Source organism: Emydura macquarii, unplaced genomic scaffold, assembly GCF_026122565.2.
Source record: "Emydura macquarii macquarii isolate MOO-44397 ecotype Brisbane River unplaced genomic scaffold, CSIRO-AGI_Emac_v2 contig_2292, whole genome shotgun sequence".
Taxonomy (NCBI): domain Eukaryota; kingdom Metazoa; phylum Chordata; order Testudines; family Chelidae; genus Emydura; species Emydura macquarii.
In genome coordinates, this window is record NW_027132429.1 from 1,551,298 (window position 1) to 1,571,815 (window position 20,518).

A 20,518-nucleotide genomic window follows, 5' to 3' on the forward strand; every position below is an offset into this window, starting at 1 on the left:
TAGGACAGCAGCCCTCCCCTGGGGCTATTTCCAATGTAACCTTAGAGCCAGGGGGGAAACTGAGGCACAGAGCTGGTCCCAGCGAGCGCTCCCTCCCGTGGCACAAGACCCCACTCCAGCACAGTTTCATAAACGGTTCTTTAAAAAGGCAGTGGTGATGTACACAGGGGGGGTGGATCCATTCCCCCCCTCGGCCGGCCGGCCTCATATTAATTGGCGTTGTCAGAGAGGTGGCGCTGCCCCCCTAGTGTCCTGATTGTCTCACTTGCTCGCTGCTCCCCCTGGCCACCAGGAGGGTGGGATTTACACAGGGCCTGGCTGCTGTGCGGAGGAGTAGCGGGATGGGGGAGGAGTGTGTGTGTGTGGGGGGGGCGGGGGGGGGGGCAGGATCTAGCGCTGGGCCCAGCACGCCTCAGCCAGCAGCGGGCACGGCACCACGGGGCTGAGCGGGTCGCATGGACCGGCAGGGGAGGGGGCTGGGGTGCAGGTGCTTGGGGAGGGGGTGGCCCCAGAGCTGGGTTTAGCTGCCCCAGGCCCAGCAGCGGGTGCCCCACAGCCCCACCATCTGCAGGGGGAATGGGGGAGGGGGGGGTTGGTGCCGCCCCCCCCCGCCAGAGTCTGTGGGTGAAGCTCTACGCAGCAGCTCCCAGGCCCGGTTCATGCCGTGGTCTCCTCGTGGATGGGTTTCTGCAGCCAGGGGGGGTACCCGGCGCTGGGGGGGCTGCTCCTGCTGGAGGGTTCCTGGGCGTCTCCAGGCTGCAGGAAGCTAGGCAAGAAGGGCGCATCCCGGGCCACGGATGTGTCCACCAGGGGCGCCATCTCCCGGGGCGCAGGGAAGCCGCCGGCCACCGGGGCGGCGCCGTCGGGGTTAAGCATGGAGAGCTGGGACCGCTGGGCAAGCTCAGACTCCTCTGCCCAGGCCTCCTGGTGGCTGCCCAGGACCCCATGGCCGGCTTCCTCGCCCCCCTCCCCAGCCCGCTGCTCCACGGCAAAGGGGACCTCGCTGAGGGGCAGGCGGCGGGCGGGGGCCTCGCAGCTGCAGTCCGTGCTCTGCGTGTCCTGGCACAGGCAGCTGTAGGAGGTGGAGGCCTCCGAGACGCAGCTGTTCTTGCGGCGCAGCAGGGAGAGGCGCCGGCCGAAGCTGCCCGTGGCGAGGCCCGGAGCCAGCAGCCGGTTCAGGAGGTGCAGGGGGACATGGCGGCTCGGCTCCAGCTCCTCCTCGATCTCCTCCAGCGGCTGGAATTGCATGTCCTCCTTAGGCAGCCTGCAATGGAGAGAGTGGGGAGTGCAATGCAGCCACCTCTGGGGTGAGGCACGGCCGCTTATACACCGATTCCTCACCCGGTGCTGAGATGCAGCCATCTCTGGGGTGGGAACGCCAGAAATACGCAGAGAAGGGACCACATTGTAACCATCCCGTCTGCCTCGGCTCAGAGCGCTGCAGCGGCCCCAGTGCTGCTGGGATCCCGCAGGGCAGAGGCCCAGCCATGCTGGCGGGAGGGGGGGCGCATTGTGGTCCACAGTCCCCTCCCCCCCGTTCCTCCCGCCCCAGCCAGGGCTTACGTGATGTCGAAGGTGGAGCCCTGGAAGGACGGCTGGTGCAGCAGGAAGACGGTGGCGGCCGTGTAGGGGGCGCGGGGGTTGGAGGCGTCCCAGTAACGATCCTTCTCCAGCAGGGGCAGGTCGTCGTACATCTCGTCCACTGCCATCATGGAGACCTGGGGCGGGGGGGCAGGGAGTCACTGCGCTTGGGGGGGCAGGACTCCTGGGTTCTACCCCAGCTCTGCTGCAGGCTGACCGCCTGAGCCAGAGCTGGAGAAAATTGGGGGATGGGACTGGGGGGGGGTGCACAGGGCTGGGGGGAGTGCGGCGGGCTGGGGGGGGGTACCTGGAAATTGCGGTCGATCAGCAGGTTGGTTTCGAAGTCATCGTCATCCTCCCCAAAGGGGTTGATCAGCTGCTCAGCCACCTGCGGGGAGCTGGGCTCAGTCGGGGGGGGAGGGGGGGCTGCCCTGCCCCTCCCCCCAGCTACCCACCAGTACCACCCCTGCCCCCCACGCCCTCTGCCAGCCCCAGACTGGAGCCCTGCCTTGCCCCCATCCCTGCCCGGCAGCCGCCAGAGACCAGCCCCCCCCGGCCCCACCTTGAGCCATCCCACGTAGAAGAAGAACTGCAGCAGGGTGAAGACGGGCACGCACAGGTCCAGGTCGTGGCCCGTGTAGCCCTGGGCTGGGTCCAGGAACTGCCGCCCGATCAGACAGGCCACGAAGAAGCTGTACACGGCGATGGTCACCACCTGGGGGCGCCGGAGGCAGAGTCAGGGCCGTGCCGGGCCGGGCGTCCGGGCTCCCCCCACCCTGCCCCTCTCCCAGCCCCAGAACTCCTGCGTCCTATCCACCTGGAGCCCCCCCCTTGTGACTGTCAGGTGGGGGGGGGGGACTCCGGCGCTCACCTGCGTGTAGACCAGGGGGACGCTGATCCAGTCGTAGTGGAACAACATGCTGCAGTTGGCGCGGAAGTGATTCAGCTCCTGGGGGGGGGAGGGAAACGGGGGCAATTTCAGAGCCAAGGCGGGGGCAGATCCCTGCAGAGGGGGCAGCGCAACAGGGACAGACTCGGGGCATCCCCAGGAAACACCCCCCCAGACCAGCACAGACCCCCCCCACCACTGCCAAGGTGCCTCCCCCACTGGGGTCCCCTCTAGACCGGGGGCGGGGGGGTTCAGTCTGATCAGACGCAGCCAGCTGGGCGCTGAGCAGAGACCCAGCAAGCTCATTACCCAGCCGATGGGGGACTGGATTTGTCAGTCACCACCGGGGGCTGGATTCCAACCAGGTGGGACAAGAGGATGCCCTTGACCCAAACTGGCTGGCGAAACAGAACCCAGGCATCCGGGGGCTCCCCTGCCCCACCCTGAGCCGGGCACAGAACCCAGGCGTCCCCAGCCAGATCCCCTCCCCCACATTTCCACCCACCTCCATCAGCAGCTTGAGGGCAGAGTTGTCCCGGACACGCCCCTCCTTGCGAGCCTGGGCCGCCAGGTTGGTGAACCAGATGCAGGGGATCCAGTATTTGTTGTAGGACGAGCTCAGGTTCTCGTATTTCTTGCGCTCCTCCCGGGTCATGAAGCCTGCAGGTGAGGGGAAGCCATTACCCAGCTGCCCCCCCCCCAACCCGAACCCGGGCCAGGGACCGAACCCGCGGCCTCTGCGTCCAGCCACCCCGCCACTGTGGTCAGTCACAGACGCAAACGTCTAGACACGGTCTGGCCACCCGGGGGAGCCGGAGAAGCAGAAGGGGTTTGACCCCTGGGGGCTGGGCACAAACTGCCCCAGCGTCAGTGCATGGGGGGCAACTGGAGAGGAGGGATTGTTACCACACCCCCCCATAGATGCCCCCTTTCACCTGCCACCCTGGGCATCCCCCCCCTTAAACAGACGCTATCCTAGGACCCCTGTCCCAGCACAGAGATGCAGCCACCTCTGGGGTGGGGCGCAGGGGCTGTTGAACAGCTGCATGGCCATGCCAGGGTTTTGGTCAGGCCGTGAAGGTGAGAGCCAATTGGATTTAGGGAGCTGGAAAGGAATCCCCGGTGCTGGACACTGGCCAAGGGTTCAAATCCCCCCCCTCCCGGCACACACCTGCCTCAACCACGTGGTCGATGGTGGGGAAGCGCTTGAAGACTGCGGTGCTGACGGAGCGCAGGATGAGCACGGCCGAGAGGCTGCTGTAGCGCATCAGGGTGCGGCGGTAGAGCCGGCCCCGCTCGTCCGCGCCGTGCACGCTGCCAGAGATGGCGCACATGAGGCGGTCGGGCATGGGCACGCAGGTGTACTGGCTCCACCAGCGGTTCACCACCAGCGTGACGTAGAAGCCTGCGGGGCAAAGGGGCAAGCGCGGAGTCGGGGGGTGGAGCCGGCCATGGAACCCTGGCGTCCTGGCCCCTCCTCCGCCCCCCCGCCCGGCCTGGGGCAGGGGGCAGAAGACAAGCCTCGGACCCGGGCAGGTCAGAGGAATCCAATGGGGCTGGGACGGGCTCCCTTAGTGCCACTTCCCCAGCTGGCCAGCAGGAGTCGCTCTCGAGTGCAGTTCCCAGCCCTGGCTCGAGGAACCTAGTGAGATTCGAACCCGCGGCTGGTCCCTCCCTGGTGGGAAAATCTGAGCCAGCCCAACCCCCCTTCCCATCACCCCCATGGTGCTACACAGAGCCCAGAGGGGCATTTCAGTCCCCCCAGCCCCTTTCCACAGGGAGAGGGGGATCCGGTGGGACCCATGTACCCCAGAGCGCCTGCCTGCACCTGTCTTACACAAGGGAGACGCAGTGGGGGGGGTTCTCCAGCTCCTCCACATGAATGGGGAGCGGGGGGGGGCCCTCAGGCTCTGACCCAGAAGGACACGGGATGGGGGGCAGGGAGCTGCGAGCGGAACTGGTGGTCCCCAGACGAGGGGCAGGGAGCGAGGGAGGGTCCCAGGCTCTTACCCAGCACGAAGGAGACCGGGATGAGGTTGGCGTAGTTGTCGCAGTAAATCACCAGTTTCTCGAAGTAGCGTTTCTGCTCCTCGGCCAGGACGAAGCTGTGGGTGCGAATCGGAACCGGGGGGGGAGGGGAGGAGAGACGTGCAAGATGGTTGGTGCCCTCGCCCGTGGATTTCCCACCCTCGAGCCCGGGGCCGGGCGCACAGACCGTGCGAAGGGAAGGGGCGGCCACGCAGACGTGCAAGGCATGCAAGTGCAGGCACACAAAGGTGCGAGGAGCCAGGGGCACCCCCCCCCACCCACGTGCACGAGTGTGCAAAGAGCCGCATGCACGTGTGCAAGGAGCCTGCACACTCACAGAAGGGGCCCAGGGTACAGAGACGTGGTAGCAAAAAGCCTGGGGCAGGCGTGTGCAAAGGCCAGGCACCAGCACACACATGTACAAAGGGCTTTTCCTCCCCCGCCCCCCGGAGCCCAGCGATGTGGGGTGCCAGGCGGGGTCCAGGCCTTCCCCTCACCGGTAGGTCAGGCTGAGCCCCAGGTAGGTGGCGAAGAAGGCCAGGAACTCCTTGTACAGCAGCTTGTAGATGCTGCCCCGCCAGAGCAGCAGCAGTTTGTAGAAGCCCCCGAAGCGGGCGTTGGCCACACGAGACGTGTAGGTGACAGTCATGACGGGCCGGCGCGGGGGACACGGGTCCTGCAGAGAGACAGCCGGTGACTGAGACAGGCACGGCCGAGGGACACCCCCCGTCCCTGCAGCATCCCCCCCTGGATCGCCCCTCACAGCCAGCACCTCTGCCCCAGTCCCTCCCCAGCTGGGAGCAGGCAGATGTAACATCCAACTCCCAACACACCCCGGAGACCCGGCTCCTTTGGCTCCTGCTTTCAGGGCGCAGACTCTGTCAGCTGGTTGGTTTCCTTACGGCTCCTGCCGGAAGGGTTTGAGACACGCCGTGTGGGGGAGGGCGGGCGCGTCACCTCGCCCGGGTGAGGGAAACAATTTTAGCAAGAAGGAAGGTGCCCAAATTCGCTCCAGATCAGGAGCTACCCGGCCAAGCTGAAGCATTCAGACACCCAGCCCCTGCCCCCAAAAATCAAGAGATCAGTGTTGAAAATCACGAGATCTTTTCAAGCAATGATCCGGGTTCGGGCCGGGATCCAGAAGGCAAAGAAACAGAACCTGTCGGTCACACGCAGGTCATATTTTCAATTTCAAGCCTTCAGCAGCAGCCATGAAGGTGGACACTCGGCTTCCACGCCAAGACAACTCAGTGTTTTGGGGGCCTTAAGAAACACCCAAAATGAAGAGGTTCTTCATCCCAGGCAGAGCAACACTGGGGGGGGGACAAGCCCCTGGCTGGTTTCACCCCTGCTGCAAACTCCAGCCTCTTGGATCCTTTGCTCTGTCCTTGCTCTCAGCACCCCCACTATACAAACTGTTCCAGCCCCCTGCTCCCCAGAGCGCCCATGTAACCTACTGCTAACAACTCATTTCGTGCTAGCCAGTTGGTGGCAAAAGATGCCCCCCACCCCCAGGTAAACTCATGGGCTCCCATCACGGCCACCTGGTAAATTTCCCCAGAAGATTCCCACCCCTCCAGTTGTTTTCCCACAGGAAAAAAAAAACAAAACAACCCACAGCACAATCTGTCAGTCCCAGCCAGGCGCTCAGCCCAGGCCCGGTTCTGGTCTCCCCAATGAGTCGGCTAATTAATGTCCCCAGCCTGCTTCGCTGTCGCCCCCCCCCCCGGCAAGATTTGAAAGCTTTTTGCAGAAAGAAATTCCACTCGCTGAGCAACTCACGAGACGCCACCGGCTCCTCCCGTTTGTCCTTCCCTGCGCAAGGAGCCCAGAAAGTGCCTTTGCGCCGGGGCGGGCGGGCAGACGGAGATTTTTAAGGCCAACTCCCTATTTTTAGCCAAGTTGGCCATGAACAAGCCAACGCTGTTATCTGATGGTCCGGGTAAGCCAGGGCCACAGCGCACCCGAGATTGATACTGACAAAAAGAAAAGTGCAGAGGAACGAATGACCCCAGGGACTTTGACGGGAGAGCCCCAATTTTAGTCATCGTAACGCCCCGCTGGCAAAATCCGGCGTGAGCCAATCTGTGCGGGGCACGTTCCTGGGATGGGAGATTCCGGCCAACACAAAGCTCGTCACTCAGCGTGAAATCAAGACAGTGGATTAAATCGACGGCAGCGAGCAAAGGAAACAGGCAGGTGGAATGAAAACGGGCTGGGGAAAGTATAAGCGCCGCAGCAGCTCGTCACCCTCATCATGGGATAAGGGCCTCGCCCGCACGGTTATTCAAAGGCACCTGTCATTATTGCGTTTGGGCAATGAGGGTTTCTAAACACGCCTTCTTCCCCGCAGAGCGAAGCAGCGCTGCAGGGGGCTGTCTGCACTCAGGGGAACCCGCTGTCCAGCCACCCCGCCCTGAACGCTAGAGCGCAGTCCTCGGGCTGGGATTCCTGGACTCCAGTCCTGGTTCTGGGAGGAGAGGGGGGTCTAGTGGGTTAGAGGGGGGAGGCAGCTGGGAGCCAGGACTCCTGGGTTCTAGTCCCAGCCTCCTACTCTAACCACTAGATGACCCCATTCACCTTCCCAGAGCTGGGAATAGAACCCAGGAGTCCTGCCTCCCCTTCCTCACCCCTCCCCTCCCAGAGCTGGGAACAGAGCCCAGGAGTCCTGCCTCTCAGTTTAACCCCTTATCCCCAAAGGGGCATTACAAAATGTATCCCGGTGGGAGGAGGGGGTTTAAAGTGGTGAAGCTTCAAGCAACCAAGATTTCCAGGAATAATTCCACGGTCACTATTCACCTCATAGTCCCAGGCCTTCCGCCAGCCATGACGAAGCCAGCCCGATTGGCACAGTCCTGGCTAAACTAGTCCGAGAACCATCACAGAGCAGCACATGGCAGAGTGACTGAAGAGTGAGGATTCAAAACCTTCCTACCCAACATGTTCTCACAGACGCTACCCTTAACGATGACAAAACCAACTCAAGCGCGTCCCTCGGCACCTAAAACCCGCCACGCCGTGCTATTAACGGAGCTGCTCCTCTGCACCCAGTGGCACTGGGACCATGTTCAGGTATCGCAGGTTATCTGCAGGCCAGGAGCTCAGACCGGATGATCTCATTGTCCAGTCAAGCCTTTCATCTCTCTGAGTCCAGCCCTTATTTTAATAGTCAGCCCTGAACTGGTCTCGGGCCGTTGTCGACACCTGGCAGTCACGTTTACGGGCAGCCCAGCTGCACCGAGTCGCTTGGTTTAACCACAATTCTGCTGATCTTTGGTCTTTTTTTGGCCTTCCCCTCCCCTCCCCCACAAAGCTCCAGCTCCCGGAGTCATGTGATGCAAGACTCTGCTTCTGTGGTCTTGAAACTTTAAAGTCTCAACTCCAGCGGCTGCAGCTGGATGGCTGAACCCCCCCTTCCCCCGCAATGACCATGGGTCTGTAGTGAAGCCACATTGTGATTTTTGAGCAGATACCACACACACATTTTTTAGGCGCCCGACTCAGAACTGCGTGACCCCTGCGGGGGTGAGGGGGTTAGTTACAAGCACCCCTGGGTTTGGACAGCACCCGGCACAATGGGCTCAGGCGTGGGTGCTGCCGTAATACCCCTAATAAATAGCATGCACCACCCAGTGCCTGGAGCGCTGAGGGGCTACCGTAATACACCTACTAAATAACACCCAGCACCCGGCAGAATGGGGGCCTGATCTGCAACTCTGGCACTTCGGTGCTACCATAATACACCTAATATTGTGCAGCCCCCCCCCCAGCCCAGTGGGGTCTGCTTCCTAACTGTGGACGGGAGCCTGGGTGCTACCGTAATACACCTAAGGAAACCGCTGCAGGATTGGGACTTTGAAGACAGAGCTCAAGGCTCCAGTCTTGAAATGAGCCCAGCCTAGGCCACGTCCACGGAGCACCCCATGGGGCAGAGGGGGTGTCTGTGCAGAGCCCCATACAGGTCAACCCCCCCCATCTACTTCCACCCTCATGCCCACGCCCACAGGTGCCGCCTGGCCCAGGCAGCAGCCGTTTGTGGGGCGCTTTGCACTCACCTGGCCTGGATCTGCCGGGGCTCCTCACGGCCAGACAGGCTGGGGGAGAAATTAAAGTGCAGGCAGCCGAGGGGTGAAAGGAGCCGCAGGCCTGGCTGCTAAGCGGGTGGAGACACCCAGGGAGCAGCAGGAGCCGGCAGCAGGCAGCGGGGAAACCAAGCAGCAATTGCAACCACGTAAAGACCCCCCCTGCTCCAGCTGCTGTTTAAATACCTCAGCGCCCAGCCCACCCCGCTGACCTTTGCCCGCTCAGAGCCTCTGATTGCCTGGCCAGGGGGGGATTAAAGGGAAGGGCCCGCCCCTGGGGAGGGTAGTTGGCTTCCTTTCCCACCTCTGCAGGGGGGGGGGGGGTGGCACCATCTCCACACAGAACACAGACGGTCTGAGCCTGGGGCTGGTTTCAGGGGGAGCTGAGGGCCTGGTGGAGAGAATTGATGGGGGACTCTAGTGATTAGGGTGGCCGGAGAGCAGCGGCTAGTGGCCCGGTGCTCTGAAGTAAGGGTGGCTTGGCCAGGAGGGGGGGGGGGGCCATGACCTGTGGGGGTCGTCACAGCCTGAAATATTTTCAAAGGAGGTCCTGGAAAAGGAAGGTTGAGCAGCCCTGGGCTGGAGGATGGTGGGGCTGGGAGCCAGGATTCCTTGTTCCTCTTCCCAGTCTCCAGCTCTGACCCCTAGATCCAATTCCTCCCGGCCTGGAGCTGGGGAGAGAACCCAGGTGTCCTGACTCCCAGCCCCGGAGGGTGCAGGGCTCCTGCTCCCAGACCCGCCCCCCTTTCCCGCCTGGGGGTCCGGGCTCCCTCCCGCTGTTGGTTCCCTCCTCAGCCAGCTCTCTTTGGCGAGTCAACACTTCCAAGGTTTGGTTTCTGGGGGGCGGGGGGAGGCCAGCAGGGCAAACAGCTCAGACAATGCACTTGCTCCGGCCCAGCCGGGCGTCTTCAAATCCCCCACCGCATTCTTCAGAGTTTTGCAACCCCCCTTCCAAGAAACACATGGCAGCCAGGACTCCTGGGTCCTAGCCCTGCCTCTGGAGAGGTTAGCGCTGGGAGGGGAGCCAGGACTCCTGGGTTTGATCCCTGGCTCTGGGTGGGGAATAGAGTCTAGTGGTTAAAGTGGGGGGCCCTGGGAGCCAAGACTCCTGGCTCCTATTCCCACTCCCTCTGCCTCTGGTCCGCGTGACCCAGCTAAGCAGGGCCCTGGGGCAGCGCTCACTGGGGCGATGATCGCTGCTGTGTCTGTGGGGTGGGGACGGGCTGGCCCCAGGCTGGTTCCTGGCCTGTGGAGCAAACCCAGCACATGCCTGGCTAAGCACCCAGCTGCCCCCGGAGCAATCTGCCCTGCCCTCTGGGAACCATGGGGCTGGGGGCTCCCTGATGATGCTGATGGCTGGGTGAACTCAGCCCTGCAAGACGCATCCACTCTCCCCCCCTCCCCCCGGGCGCTGCAGGGGTCATTGGGGCTCCTTGGGGCAGCACCTGGCCAGAGGCTGATTCAACCACCCCCTTTCCCCCCCTCACCCTCTCTCCCAGCCCCTCCCTGGCACATGGACCTGCCCTGCCCTCCCCGTCCCCAGCTGCTCGGTTTCCTGTTTGTCTGCACAGCCATGGGCTGGGAGGGGAGGAGGGGGGCGGCTTGTGCTGTGCTGGGTAGTGGAGGGGGGGAGGTGACATTGCTCCAGCAACCAGAGCACCGCTGGAAGTGATGGCTGGAGAACCCAGGCATCCTGGCTTCCAGCCCCCGCCGGCCCTATGCCCTAGACCCCACTCCCCTCCCACAGCACCCCTAATGGGCAGAGCCAACACCCCAGCTCTGAACAACTCCCCCTCCCCCCTAACTTCATGCACTAGGGAAATAGCCACGTAGCAGGATGCTGGCCCTTTAAGATCGGGGCTGGTGCCCACAGCCATGCTGGGCAGCTTGGAGACCCACGGCTGAGCGGGTCAGTGCTAATGAGCCATCCCGGCCTCCTGCTGCTGGGGCAGATGCAAGATCCAGACCCAGGCACAGAGCAACTTACATAACCCCCCTCCCAGGCGCACACGGGACCCCGTGTGTTTCATAACCCATCGCTCACGCCTCACAGCCCCGCTGCTGGCGGGCACGGGGTGGGGCGGTGCAGCCGGATCCTGCCACCCAAGCAAAGCCGGAGTCTGGGAGGATGGGACACGGTCACCGAGCCCTGCCGGGGCCCCCTTAGGAAGAGAACCCAGGAGTCCTGGCTCCCCCTGTGCTGTTATGACCACTACATTCCACTCCATTCCCCTCCCAGAGCTGGGCACAGAACCCAAGAGGCCTTGGCCCCAGCCCCCTGCTCTAACCACTAGACTCCACTCCCCTCCCAGAGCCGGGGCTAGAACCCAGGTGTCCCGACTCCGATGGTTGCGCTTTGAACCACAAAGACCCTCCCTCCTCTTTTATGGCCAGCTGGTGCAATCCCCTTGTCCTGCTTCCGGGCAGAGCCTCAGGCGGCTGGGAAGGAATCTCGGATCCATGCAAACAACGCTTGATCCCCTGCCCCCAGCAGGGCAGGAGAGCAAAGGTGGGGGTCTGGGGAAGGATACCCCCTGCCTCCAGCACCTCCAGGCTCAATTCCACCAAGCAGGGGCCATTGCCAGGGGGCTGAATTCAAGCCAGGGGTCACCCCAGTCAGACCCCCGCTCTCCCATGGCAGGGGGTTTTGCTCCGTTTGCTGTCAGGGAAGGAACCACGTCACCAAACCCACGGAGGGGGGGATTTTCTGGGGGCAGCCCCCAGCAGAGATCAGGGGGTCTCCGATCAGGCAGGGAGCCGCAAGTCCTGGAGCCTGAGACGGACTCAAGCTGCAGTGCAGGGGGTGGCGTGGACCAGCAGAGCCCTGGGTGACTCCTGCCGGTGCCCTCGCTGTCAGAACATCCTTCTCCTGGGCACGGGACAGGCCCCGGGACTCTAGTTCCCCCACTGCTGGTTGGGATCCAGTGCTGGTTGGGAGGGCTTGGGTGAGATGAATTGGAGGGTCTCAGCTGCCAACCAGCCTTAGCCAGGAGCTGCAGGGTTGAAGGGGAAGCCACATCCCCCTGCCTGCCGGGGGAGGCCGCCCATGCTGGGTGAAGGATTCAGGGCCCAGGGTCCGAGCCCAGCCCCAGACTGCAGGGCAGATGAGGCTGGGTTGGGCTGGTCGGTCTGTGAGGCCGGGGCAGAAGCTGGCAGGACTCTCGAGCCTCTCACGGCTGCTGGGGGGCTGGTGGTCATAATAGGTGTGAGTTCCCCCCTCCCCAGCCAGCATGGAGCTGGCAGAAGGGTACGGCCTGGGGGGCTCTTCTCAGCCCAGAGGCTGCTCTGATACCAGGGCCCAGAACACAGGGAGCCCCCCTCCCCACCATGCAAGGATGGCGTGATTGAGAATCAGGCCCTGCTTCCCCGCCAGCCCCGAGAGCTGGTTTTCTCCCTTCGGCTAGAGAAGCAACCTGTCAATCGAGCAAGCGCACCGGCGTAGGGCCGACTGTCCTTCCCCCCCCCCCCGCACGGCCCAGGGTGGGTAGCGACAGAACCCCGGAGCCCTGCCTTCCCCCGACCCTGCTCCAACCGCTCGCTCGCCCCCCATTCCTCTGCAAGCTGGGAACAGAACCACTGAGGACTGGCCCCCCTCCCCTGCTCTAACCCCTAGACCATACTGCCCCCCCCCCCAATCAAGACTCGAGTTCCCACACCGGCCTAGCAACCACCACGCAGAAAGCCGTGTAGGCCGCCCAGACTCCCTGCTCCTCAACCTTGAATTGGGCAAAGGGGCACGGCCCTGGCATATGCAGCCCCACCCCCAGGGGACCTCCCAGCCTCTCCCCCACTACCCAAGAACACCCCACAGCCTTCTTTTCCTCTGATTTTTTTTGTTTAATTATTATTATTATTTACAGGTTTTTCCTTATGCTTCGGGAGCCACGGTATTGTACAATGCCTGGTGGAGCCCCTCTGCCTCCCGGCGCCCGGCGCGCCCCCTCGAGCAAGGGGGGAGCAGCAAAACTCGCCAGGCCCCGGAGAAAGAGGGCAGGGGGGCGACAAGTGACTGATGTAGTGACCTGAAGGGGAATCCAGTATTCTACCTGCGGCAGAGAGATCCTGCCCCTCCTTGGAGGGGGAAATAAATACGACCCCTCCGCCCCCACTCACTGCAAGCCTGACGGACGTGGCAGGAAGGATCGCACGCGGCTGGGGGGGGAGAGAAGAGGGGTGGGGGTGACGGGTAACAGGGGGGACAAGGGGGGGCGTAACTGACGAAGTGGAATGGTCCAGACCAGAGCTGCGGCCGGGCGCTCCTATTTGCCGCTGGGTGGCTTGTACGGCTCGAGGAGGAGGCTGGAGAAGGTGTTGACTTTGTCGGCGCCTCGCACCTCGTGGGGCAGCAGCGGCAGCTTGATGATGTGGAAGTCTTCGTACAGGTCCTCCATCTGCGGGGGGGGGAGATGAGCGAGAACCAGTCGTCCCTCCCCTCCACCCTGCAGCATGGTGGAGCAGCACCTCCTCCCCCACCTCCGAGGGGGCCCAGCCCTGCCCCCCCAGGGATTTCAGGCTCCGTGGTCCCGCTGGGCTCTCCGCTCAGGGCTGCAGAGCTGAGCTGCGCCCCCCCACGAGCCAGGCTGAGGCCTGACAAGCTGCATCACACGCCGGGCGGCAGAGATGGAGTTGAACCAGAGCTGGAGGCCGGATCTGGGCAGGGGGGCAGGGCTGGCTCTCACACGGGAGTGGGGAGGGTTAGCGCCCTCAGGCTGGCAGTTGCAGAGCAGAGACCAGAAGCAGCCAAGAGCTGGATTCAGGGTTAGCCCTTGGACAAGGGGCCTCACCTGGGATCCAGGAGCTACCTGACTCCGTATCAAAGGATTCGGACACATCTGGAGCCCCAGATCTGAGCTTCCCATGCCAGAGAAGGCGCCCAGTCCAGCCACCTTGGGGATAGGCTCTGGGAAGGCAGGTGGGGCTAGAGAAGGCCAGCTGGAGTCTAGTTCGGGGCAGGGGATCTGCTAGAAGGAGCCCAGAGGGGTGGGGACAGGGGGCAGCTGCCCAGACCGCTCCCTACCTGGTCGAGATATTTGGACTGGATCTTGTGCCGGGCCTCACACATCTTACAGGGCTTGTCGGGGTCAGGGAACACCAGCTGGTTGACGATGATGTTGTGGGTGTCGATTTTGCACTTGGCCAGCTCCTGGATGAGGCGCTCCGTCTCGTAGAGCGACAGGAACTCGGCGATGCAGACGCAGATGAAGGTGGTCTGCTCCTGCGGGGCGGAGGAGGACACTGTTACTCTGCTCTCAGCGCCCTGCCAGGACTCTCAGCCCCCAGAGGAAGCGGGTTTTAGCTCCCCGTTTGACAGAGGGGGGGAAACCGAGAGGAAGAGATCTGCCCAGGATCACACAGCGAGTCAATGGCAGAGCTGGGGACAGAACCCCCAAGTCCTGGCTCCCAACCCCCTGCTGTAACCTCACTTCCCTCCCAGAGCTGGGAACAAGACCAGGGAGTCCCCACTGCTCTAGCCACTAGACCATGCTCCCTTCCCATGTGAGACAAAGGACAGCGCTAATGAGAATCTCGACCCTCTCCCCAAACCCACTGAACTGCCTGAGTCAGCCCTCAGTTGAGGTGGGGTCCGGGGCACTACCGTAAAACACCTACTAAATATGTTCAGTCTTTTTTAAAAGAAGAGAGGCTTGGCCGGCAGGATTAGATCCATGCGCCCAGCCAGTCCCGGCCCATCCCTACTCACGGGATTGGACTCGCCAGTTCCGCTAGCCCAGTCTCTCTGCAGCTGTGCTAGATCCCCCCAATGGTTCACTGGATCCTCACCTGTGTGCCTGGGTCCTACCACCCTGGCCTTCCCACGTTGCTAAACGGTGGGGGAAGGGCCTGTCCCAGCAGAGAAGAGGTTAAAGTCACAGCTCCAGTGCAGGCCGCCCGCAGTCAGGGCCAGCACTACAGCATCCATAGCTCCAAGCACCGTTAATGGGCTTGAAGTTACCGGCTGGGCCCCAGCCTGCCTCCAGCTGTTTCGCTTTTCAAAGCGACCAGACTGGGTGGCAGACAGGAGGGTTTCCCCGGCAGCAGCGAATTCCAGAGCAGCCTTGCAGGAATGCGAAGGGACAGGTGGGGCTGGGTCTGCTGTAGCTCAGGGCAGTACCAATATCAGGCCTGATTCTCAGTTACTCTGGGCCCATCCTGCAGCACAAACCCCTCCTCCTGTCCCTGCATGTCCCATGCAGCTTCCAGGGCCTGTGTAGGTCAGGGTGGAGGCTGGAGCACGCTGCCTTCTGGCTATTCTCTGCTTCCCAGGGTCCATAGGAAGCAAAACACAAACTAGAGCAGCCTGGAGGCTGCTCTAACTTGCACCAGCTGGGACCCCAAGAACACAGGGAGCGCAAAAGTGACTGGAAGCCGCGTCCTTCATCCCTACCCCGTGTGCAAGAACGAAGCGACCAGGAATCAGGCCCGCTGTCTGCGCACCGAGAGTCTTCTCCCAGGGCTCCTTGTCCATTTACGTTTCAACTCTGTCATGACTCCAGTTGGGATCAAATACCAGAGCGTCTTTCTCCAAAGTGCCAGAGAACTAGAAACTGATCAGCCAAAAGGGTGAAACTCACCCCTCTGGTTCCACTGCCTCAACGGGAGAGAAAACCAAACGGCAGCAACGCCAGTGGAAGAACGCTGCGGTGTCTGGGTGGCAGATGCAGCAGGGATCTTGCCATCCCAACCAAAAAGATCCCCCTCGTCCCACCCAGCCCTGGATACTATCACTGGAAGGAGTTTTCCCTCCATGGAGGTATTCCACCTCTCCGAGAGGCAGTAGCTCTGGGTCAAAGAAAGAATCCTTCCCTTGACCCAGCCATGTTGATCTCACTCCAGTGCTCAGGGTGTGAAATTTCCATAACCCTGCGTGACATAGCTAGGGCCACCTAAGTTTCAAATGTAGACCAGGCTGGGACTCAAGAAACTGGCTCTGCCACAGACCCTCTGTGACCCTGGGCAAGTCATTTAATCCTCTGCATGCCTCATGTAAATTAGTGGGTAGTGCCTCCCCCCTCCCTCACAGGGGTGCTGCGAAGATTGCATCTGAGCCCATCCCGAAGTTCATGAGGAATAGCTCGTGTGCTTTCAACTCACACCCTACCTTCGCCTGGGTTAAGTATAGACAAGATCAGGCAATGACAGCCTGGCAAGTACTAGACAGACCGAGGGCCGTAGACTGCAAGTTCTTTGACATCTTGCAGAGAACAGCCAGGGCAATGACTGAAAGGCTGGAAAACACGTCCTCCAGCGCTGGCCTCAAAGAGCCGAGTCTGTTTAGCGTAGGGAGGAGGTTACAGGGTGGCCTGATCGCCGTCTACAAGGACCCACGTGGGGAGCAGACATTTGATAACAAAGCTTTGTCTGCTACATTGACCAGCCCAGCAAAATCCAACAGCTGGACGTTGGAGTTAGACCAATTCAGAGTAGAAAGACGACAGCGTTTCTTTCGAGCACGGAGGGTAATTTACCATTGGAAGAACTTAACAGGGGCTCTGGTGCGTCCTCTGTCACTGGCAATTTTTAACTCAAGACTGGCTGTTTTTCTGCTCTAGTTCAAACAGGAACGAATCAGGTCTGTGCTCCACAGGGGGTCAGACCAGATAATCACAGGGCTCCCTTCTAGCCTTAGGATCTATACATTTAGGTCTGTACAGCACCTAGCACAGTGGGTCCTGTTTGGGGCCTCTGGGTGCTATTGCAATACAGAGAGGTACTAATTGTGACAGTGACTAAGCACTAGGTGCCTTCAGCCTTCAAACTACATTCTGTGCAGTGTGCTAGGCTCAGTCCAAAGGGACAACATTGGACCCCCTCACTTGCCCCCGTGTTGAGTTCTTACCGGATCTTTGAATTGCTCGCTCACTGACCGGATGACGGGCAGGGTCTCCTCCAACTTGGAGGCCAGCTGGTCGGCGTTCATATCCCCCAGGCCAAGCATGTTACACATCTGGAGAGGGACGGGGGAGGGAGGCAGGGTTAAGCCGCGATGCGGCACCGCAGCTCAGCTAAGAGAACCGCCCCGTAGCTAGCGTCATGACCCCGACGCGAGGGGCTGGATGCAGTCGCGGGGCATGCTCGGTCCCGCTGGACCCCAGGATGGGGTGTCCCCTAATCCCAGCCAAGCCCAACCTGATTTCCGCCAGAGTGATACAGAGCCACACCCAGGAGGACCAAGGCCAGATCAGAGCCACTGAATGCGATGCACTGAGACGCAGGCCACAGCAATCGAGTGCCGCACACCACGACGCAGTCCGTGGCTTGGCCCAGGCTGCCCCAGATCTAGAAACAAGCTGCTTGTAACAGTCTGGCTCCCCAGCTCCTTCCCGGTTACCTGAGATATGAAGGGGCTGATCTGGTTCTTTATCTGCATCAGGCGGCCCAGGCCCCGCTCCACAATGGTGGGGAAGTTGAGCAGCCGCAGCGTGTGCCCCGTCGGGGCCGTGTCGAACACCACCACGGAGAAATTCATCCCCTTCACCAGCCTGTATGGGCCAGACGGACATTGGCACCAGGGCCGGGACCCTGGGGCTTAGCCTCAGAAGCGTAACCACACTCATCTCGTTCCACAAGAATCTGGGGCGCCCCCTTCCCTTCTCCATAGCGCTGGTCAAAGGTGCCAGACTACGCATGACCCAAACCAGTCTCTCCCCTCCCTGGCTGTAGTGGTACATACCAGAGGGCTCCCACCCCACACCCCTCCCACCATTGCAGGTGACCTCGTTTCTGCAATGATTTTAATGGTACATCCCAGAGCATCCCCCCCTCCACAGGTGGTCTTGTCCCCAGTCCCCCCAAGGGGCTATAATGGTACACCCCAGGGGCCTACTGTTGTAATGGTATATCCCAGAGCTCCCCCTCACCTGAAAGTGCTCTTGTTCCCTTCCACTTGCAGGGGGGCTTGTTCTCAACACCCCCCACTATAATGGTACAACTCACACCTGGATACCTAAGTCCCCTAGATAGGACCCCCCCCCACAGGCTGGCAGTGGCACCCCAGCCCTAGAGGGGAGTTCACCCTCCGTGGCCCATTCCATCCTTGGCACAAATTGTAGCGGTGTCAGAGCATCCCTGAGATCAGCTAAGCTTCCCAGTCACGTCAGGCAAGTATCATGAACCCCAAGTGCCAGGCCCCCCAGCTCACCTCATCACCTCTGCATAGCTCATGGCCTCATCAATGCCAGGGAAGGCGCTCATGGCCTCCTGCATCATCTTCTTGCCCATGCTCAGCATGTTGTCCTCCTCGAAGAACTCATCCGGGAGCTCAGCCACCCCCAGGCTGGGGTCGATCTCCTGTGGAAAGGAAGGAGAAGGAGCAAGGGTTTTAGGGAAGGGCGGTCAGCGCTGCCCAAAGGATGGGAGACTTACTGGCTCAGCACCAGCTCTTGCCTTGGATGCTACAGCACGACAGAGGGGAGAACGCCTAATGGGTTAGAACAGGGCTAGCAACCAGTGCTCCTGGGTTCTATTCTCTGGAAGGGGAGTGGGGGCTAATGGTTAGAACAGGGAGAACTGGGACCCGGAACTCCTGGGTTTTATTCCCTGCTTTGGGAGTGGGATCTAGTGGTTAGAGCAGGGAAAGACTGGGAGTTAGGACTCTTCCCAGTTCTAAGAAGCAGCTTGATCTAGTGGTTAAAACTCGTGGCTTGGAAGCAGGACTCCTGGGTCCATCATTGAAAGCTCTGAGATTCAGCTCCAGTCCTGGAGCATGGCAGAATGATTAAAGCCATTTGAAACCTATCCCCCCTCCCCCGTAGCCTAAACTCACCATTGCAAACAGGTTATCATAGCCCTTGACTTTAGTGGGGACCTTGGAGAATTTTTGGTCGAAGGCATCGGAGATGTTGTGGGCTGGGTCTGTGGAGATGATGAGGACACTCTCGCGCACCTTCGACAGCTGTACGGCCAGGCTGCAGCTGTGAGGGGGTCAATTAAGGTGATATGAGAAGGGAAATAGCTATAGAAAATCCAAGGGGTTGGGAATAGCTGGAGAGATGGGATATGGGGAGGTCCTTTCACCTCTCCCTTACACAGAGCATCTCACTCCTCCTGCCCTCAAAGCTGCAAGAGTAGATCCCAACTCCCCAGCAAGCAGTCAGTTCTATTCTCCACCCAGCGTAATGGTACTTACCAAGCCCACCTGTACTAGCCACGTGTTCCTCTGTCCCAAGCACCCTTCACAAGTTGTCTTACACCCACCGCTGGCCTTGCCCCACTTCTGGCTAGAATGGTACATCTCATTCCCCTGCCGGTCGCTCTCCTCCCCCAGGCCAGATTCATCAATGCCAGGGGCGGAAGGGATCATTGTGATCATCTAACAGTCTGACCTCCCGTATGACAGGCCAGAGAACATCCTCGAACCAATTCCTAGAGTCGGTCTTCTAGAAAAAATACCCAATTGAGATTTAAAAACGGCCAGAGGTGGAGAATCCACCACGATTTTGGGCGGATTGTTCCAAGGGTTAGTTACTCTCGCCGGTAAAAACGTCCATCCTCTTTCCAGCCCAAACGTGTCTAGCTTCAACTTCAGTCCCTGCGTCGTGTTAGATCTTCCTCCGCTCCCCGTAGGCCCAGCATTAAATACCCCAGCAGGTCGTTAGAGCCGGCAGCCACGTCAGCCCTTTGTTCAGCTAGACAGGCCCAGCACAAGAAGGCGGGTTCCCCAAGTCACACATCCCCAGCAGGTCTCTCACTCCCTTCTCCCCATGCCATGGGGCACATCCCAGTGCCCCATCATCCACAGGTGGCCTCGCTCCCCCCCAGCAATAGCACAGCCAAGCTTGCAAGAATGGTACATCCCAACCCTACAGGGGGCCTCACCCCTTGCTCCCCCTCCTAGTGGCAGATCCCGCACCCCTCCCCTACACAATGGTACATCCCAACACTGCCTACAGGTGGTGATGGCACCTGGGCACAGAAGCCAAAAAAATAGACTGTCCAGGTAAATCCCAGACGGGTGGCAATGCTAGGTGTCATTCTCCCTATGTGCTACCATAGGCCCTCATCTACAGGCAGTCTCCACCCCCTCTCCGTGATGGTATATCCGAATCCCCCCCATAATGGTACATACGAATCCTACTTACCTACAGGTAGAAAAGGTACATTCCAATGCCCCCCTCTACAGGTAACCGCCAGCCTGCCCCCCTCCTGATGGTACATCCCAACCCCTCCAAGGTGGCCGTATCTCTCCCTCCCCAAAGTAATGGTACATCCCAACCGCTTCCCTTCCGCACGCATAATAGTACATCCCAATCCTCCCTTCTTCCCCCATAGTAGTACACGGCCACGCACACGCTTGACCCCCTCCCCCCGCCACTGGAATGGTCTATCCCACCCCCTCACCTGCAGGTGGTCTTGCCCACTCCGCCCTTCCCCCCCACGAAGATCCACTTGAGGCTCCGCTGCTCGATGATGTTGCTCAGCGTCGGCTCCAACGGTTCCACGTCGGGGGCGTCCTCGAACTCGTCCGCCTCGGGCCCCCAGCCGGACCCCGCTGCCGCCATCTTGGAACCGGCTCACGTGACCCCGGCACTGGGTCAGACCATTCGGAGAGGGAGGACGCACAGAATGAACAACGCACCAACGGAAGGCGAAGATCGGCCGCCCTACCCCAGTCACACCCGCGTATATAGGCCGCCCGGCCCACAACCACTACAGTCTATCCCCCCAGTCCACAGCAATGGTACAGTCCGACCACGCCCCCTCGGCCTCTAACTGGGCCGTTCAACAAACCCTCCCACCCTGATTTGGCCCTGACCAGTTCCACCCCCCTCGCCTCACCTGATTGGCCCCTACGACATCCGCCTTACTTGATTGGTCTAAATAGAACGGCGCTGATTGGTTCGTTGGATTATGGAGCGGAGACAGCCTCGTTACTAGCCAAAGGGCCCCGTGATTGGTGTCGGGGGCGTATGATCTGGCAGCCGATTGGTCGTCCTCGGCC

The 20,518-nt window shown here is 61.0% G+C and overlaps 2 protein-coding genes across 3 annotated transcripts; both read right to left on the reverse strand.

Moving 5' to 3' along the window:
- Positions 1-644: 644 nt before the first annotated feature.
- On the reverse strand, positions 645-5,147 carry BEST2 (bestrophin 2). Its single transcript, XM_067560373.1, has 9 exons — positions 4,996-5,147; positions 4,481-4,575; positions 3,642-3,875; positions 2,976-3,130; positions 2,453-2,530; positions 2,144-2,296; positions 1,889-1,969; positions 1,564-1,718; positions 645-1,264 (listed from the first exon to the last, which is right to left on the reverse strand). The coding sequence occupies exons 1-9, from the start codon at positions 5,145-5,147 to the stop codon at positions 658-660; spliced, it is 1,710 nt and encodes a 569-aa protein (XP_067416474.1). The 3' UTR covers positions 645-657.
- Positions 5,148-12,171: 7,024 nt separating this feature from the next.
- Positions 12,172-20,420, reverse strand: GET3 (guided entry of tail-anchored proteins factor 3, ATPase). Of its 2 annotated transcripts, XM_067560484.1 has the most exons (8): positions 20,356-20,420; positions 19,918-20,106; positions 18,344-18,491; positions 17,720-17,868; positions 16,910-17,060; positions 16,418-16,525; positions 13,598-13,795; positions 12,172-12,971 (listed from the first exon to the last, which is right to left on the reverse strand). In XM_067560484.1, exons 2-8 carry the CDS (start codon positions 20,076-20,078, stop codon positions 12,840-12,842), a joined length of 1,047 nt encoding a protein of 348 aa, XP_067416585.1. In that variant the 5' UTR covers positions 20,079-20,106; positions 20,356-20,420; the 3' UTR covers positions 12,172-12,839. The 2 variants fall into 2 exon arrangements, with proteins under 2 accessions (XP_067416585.1, XP_067416584.1); XM_067560483.1 differs by lacking the exon at positions 20,356-20,420 and having other exon boundaries at positions 19,918-20,260.
- Between the last annotated feature and the right edge of the window lie 98 nt (positions 20,421-20,518).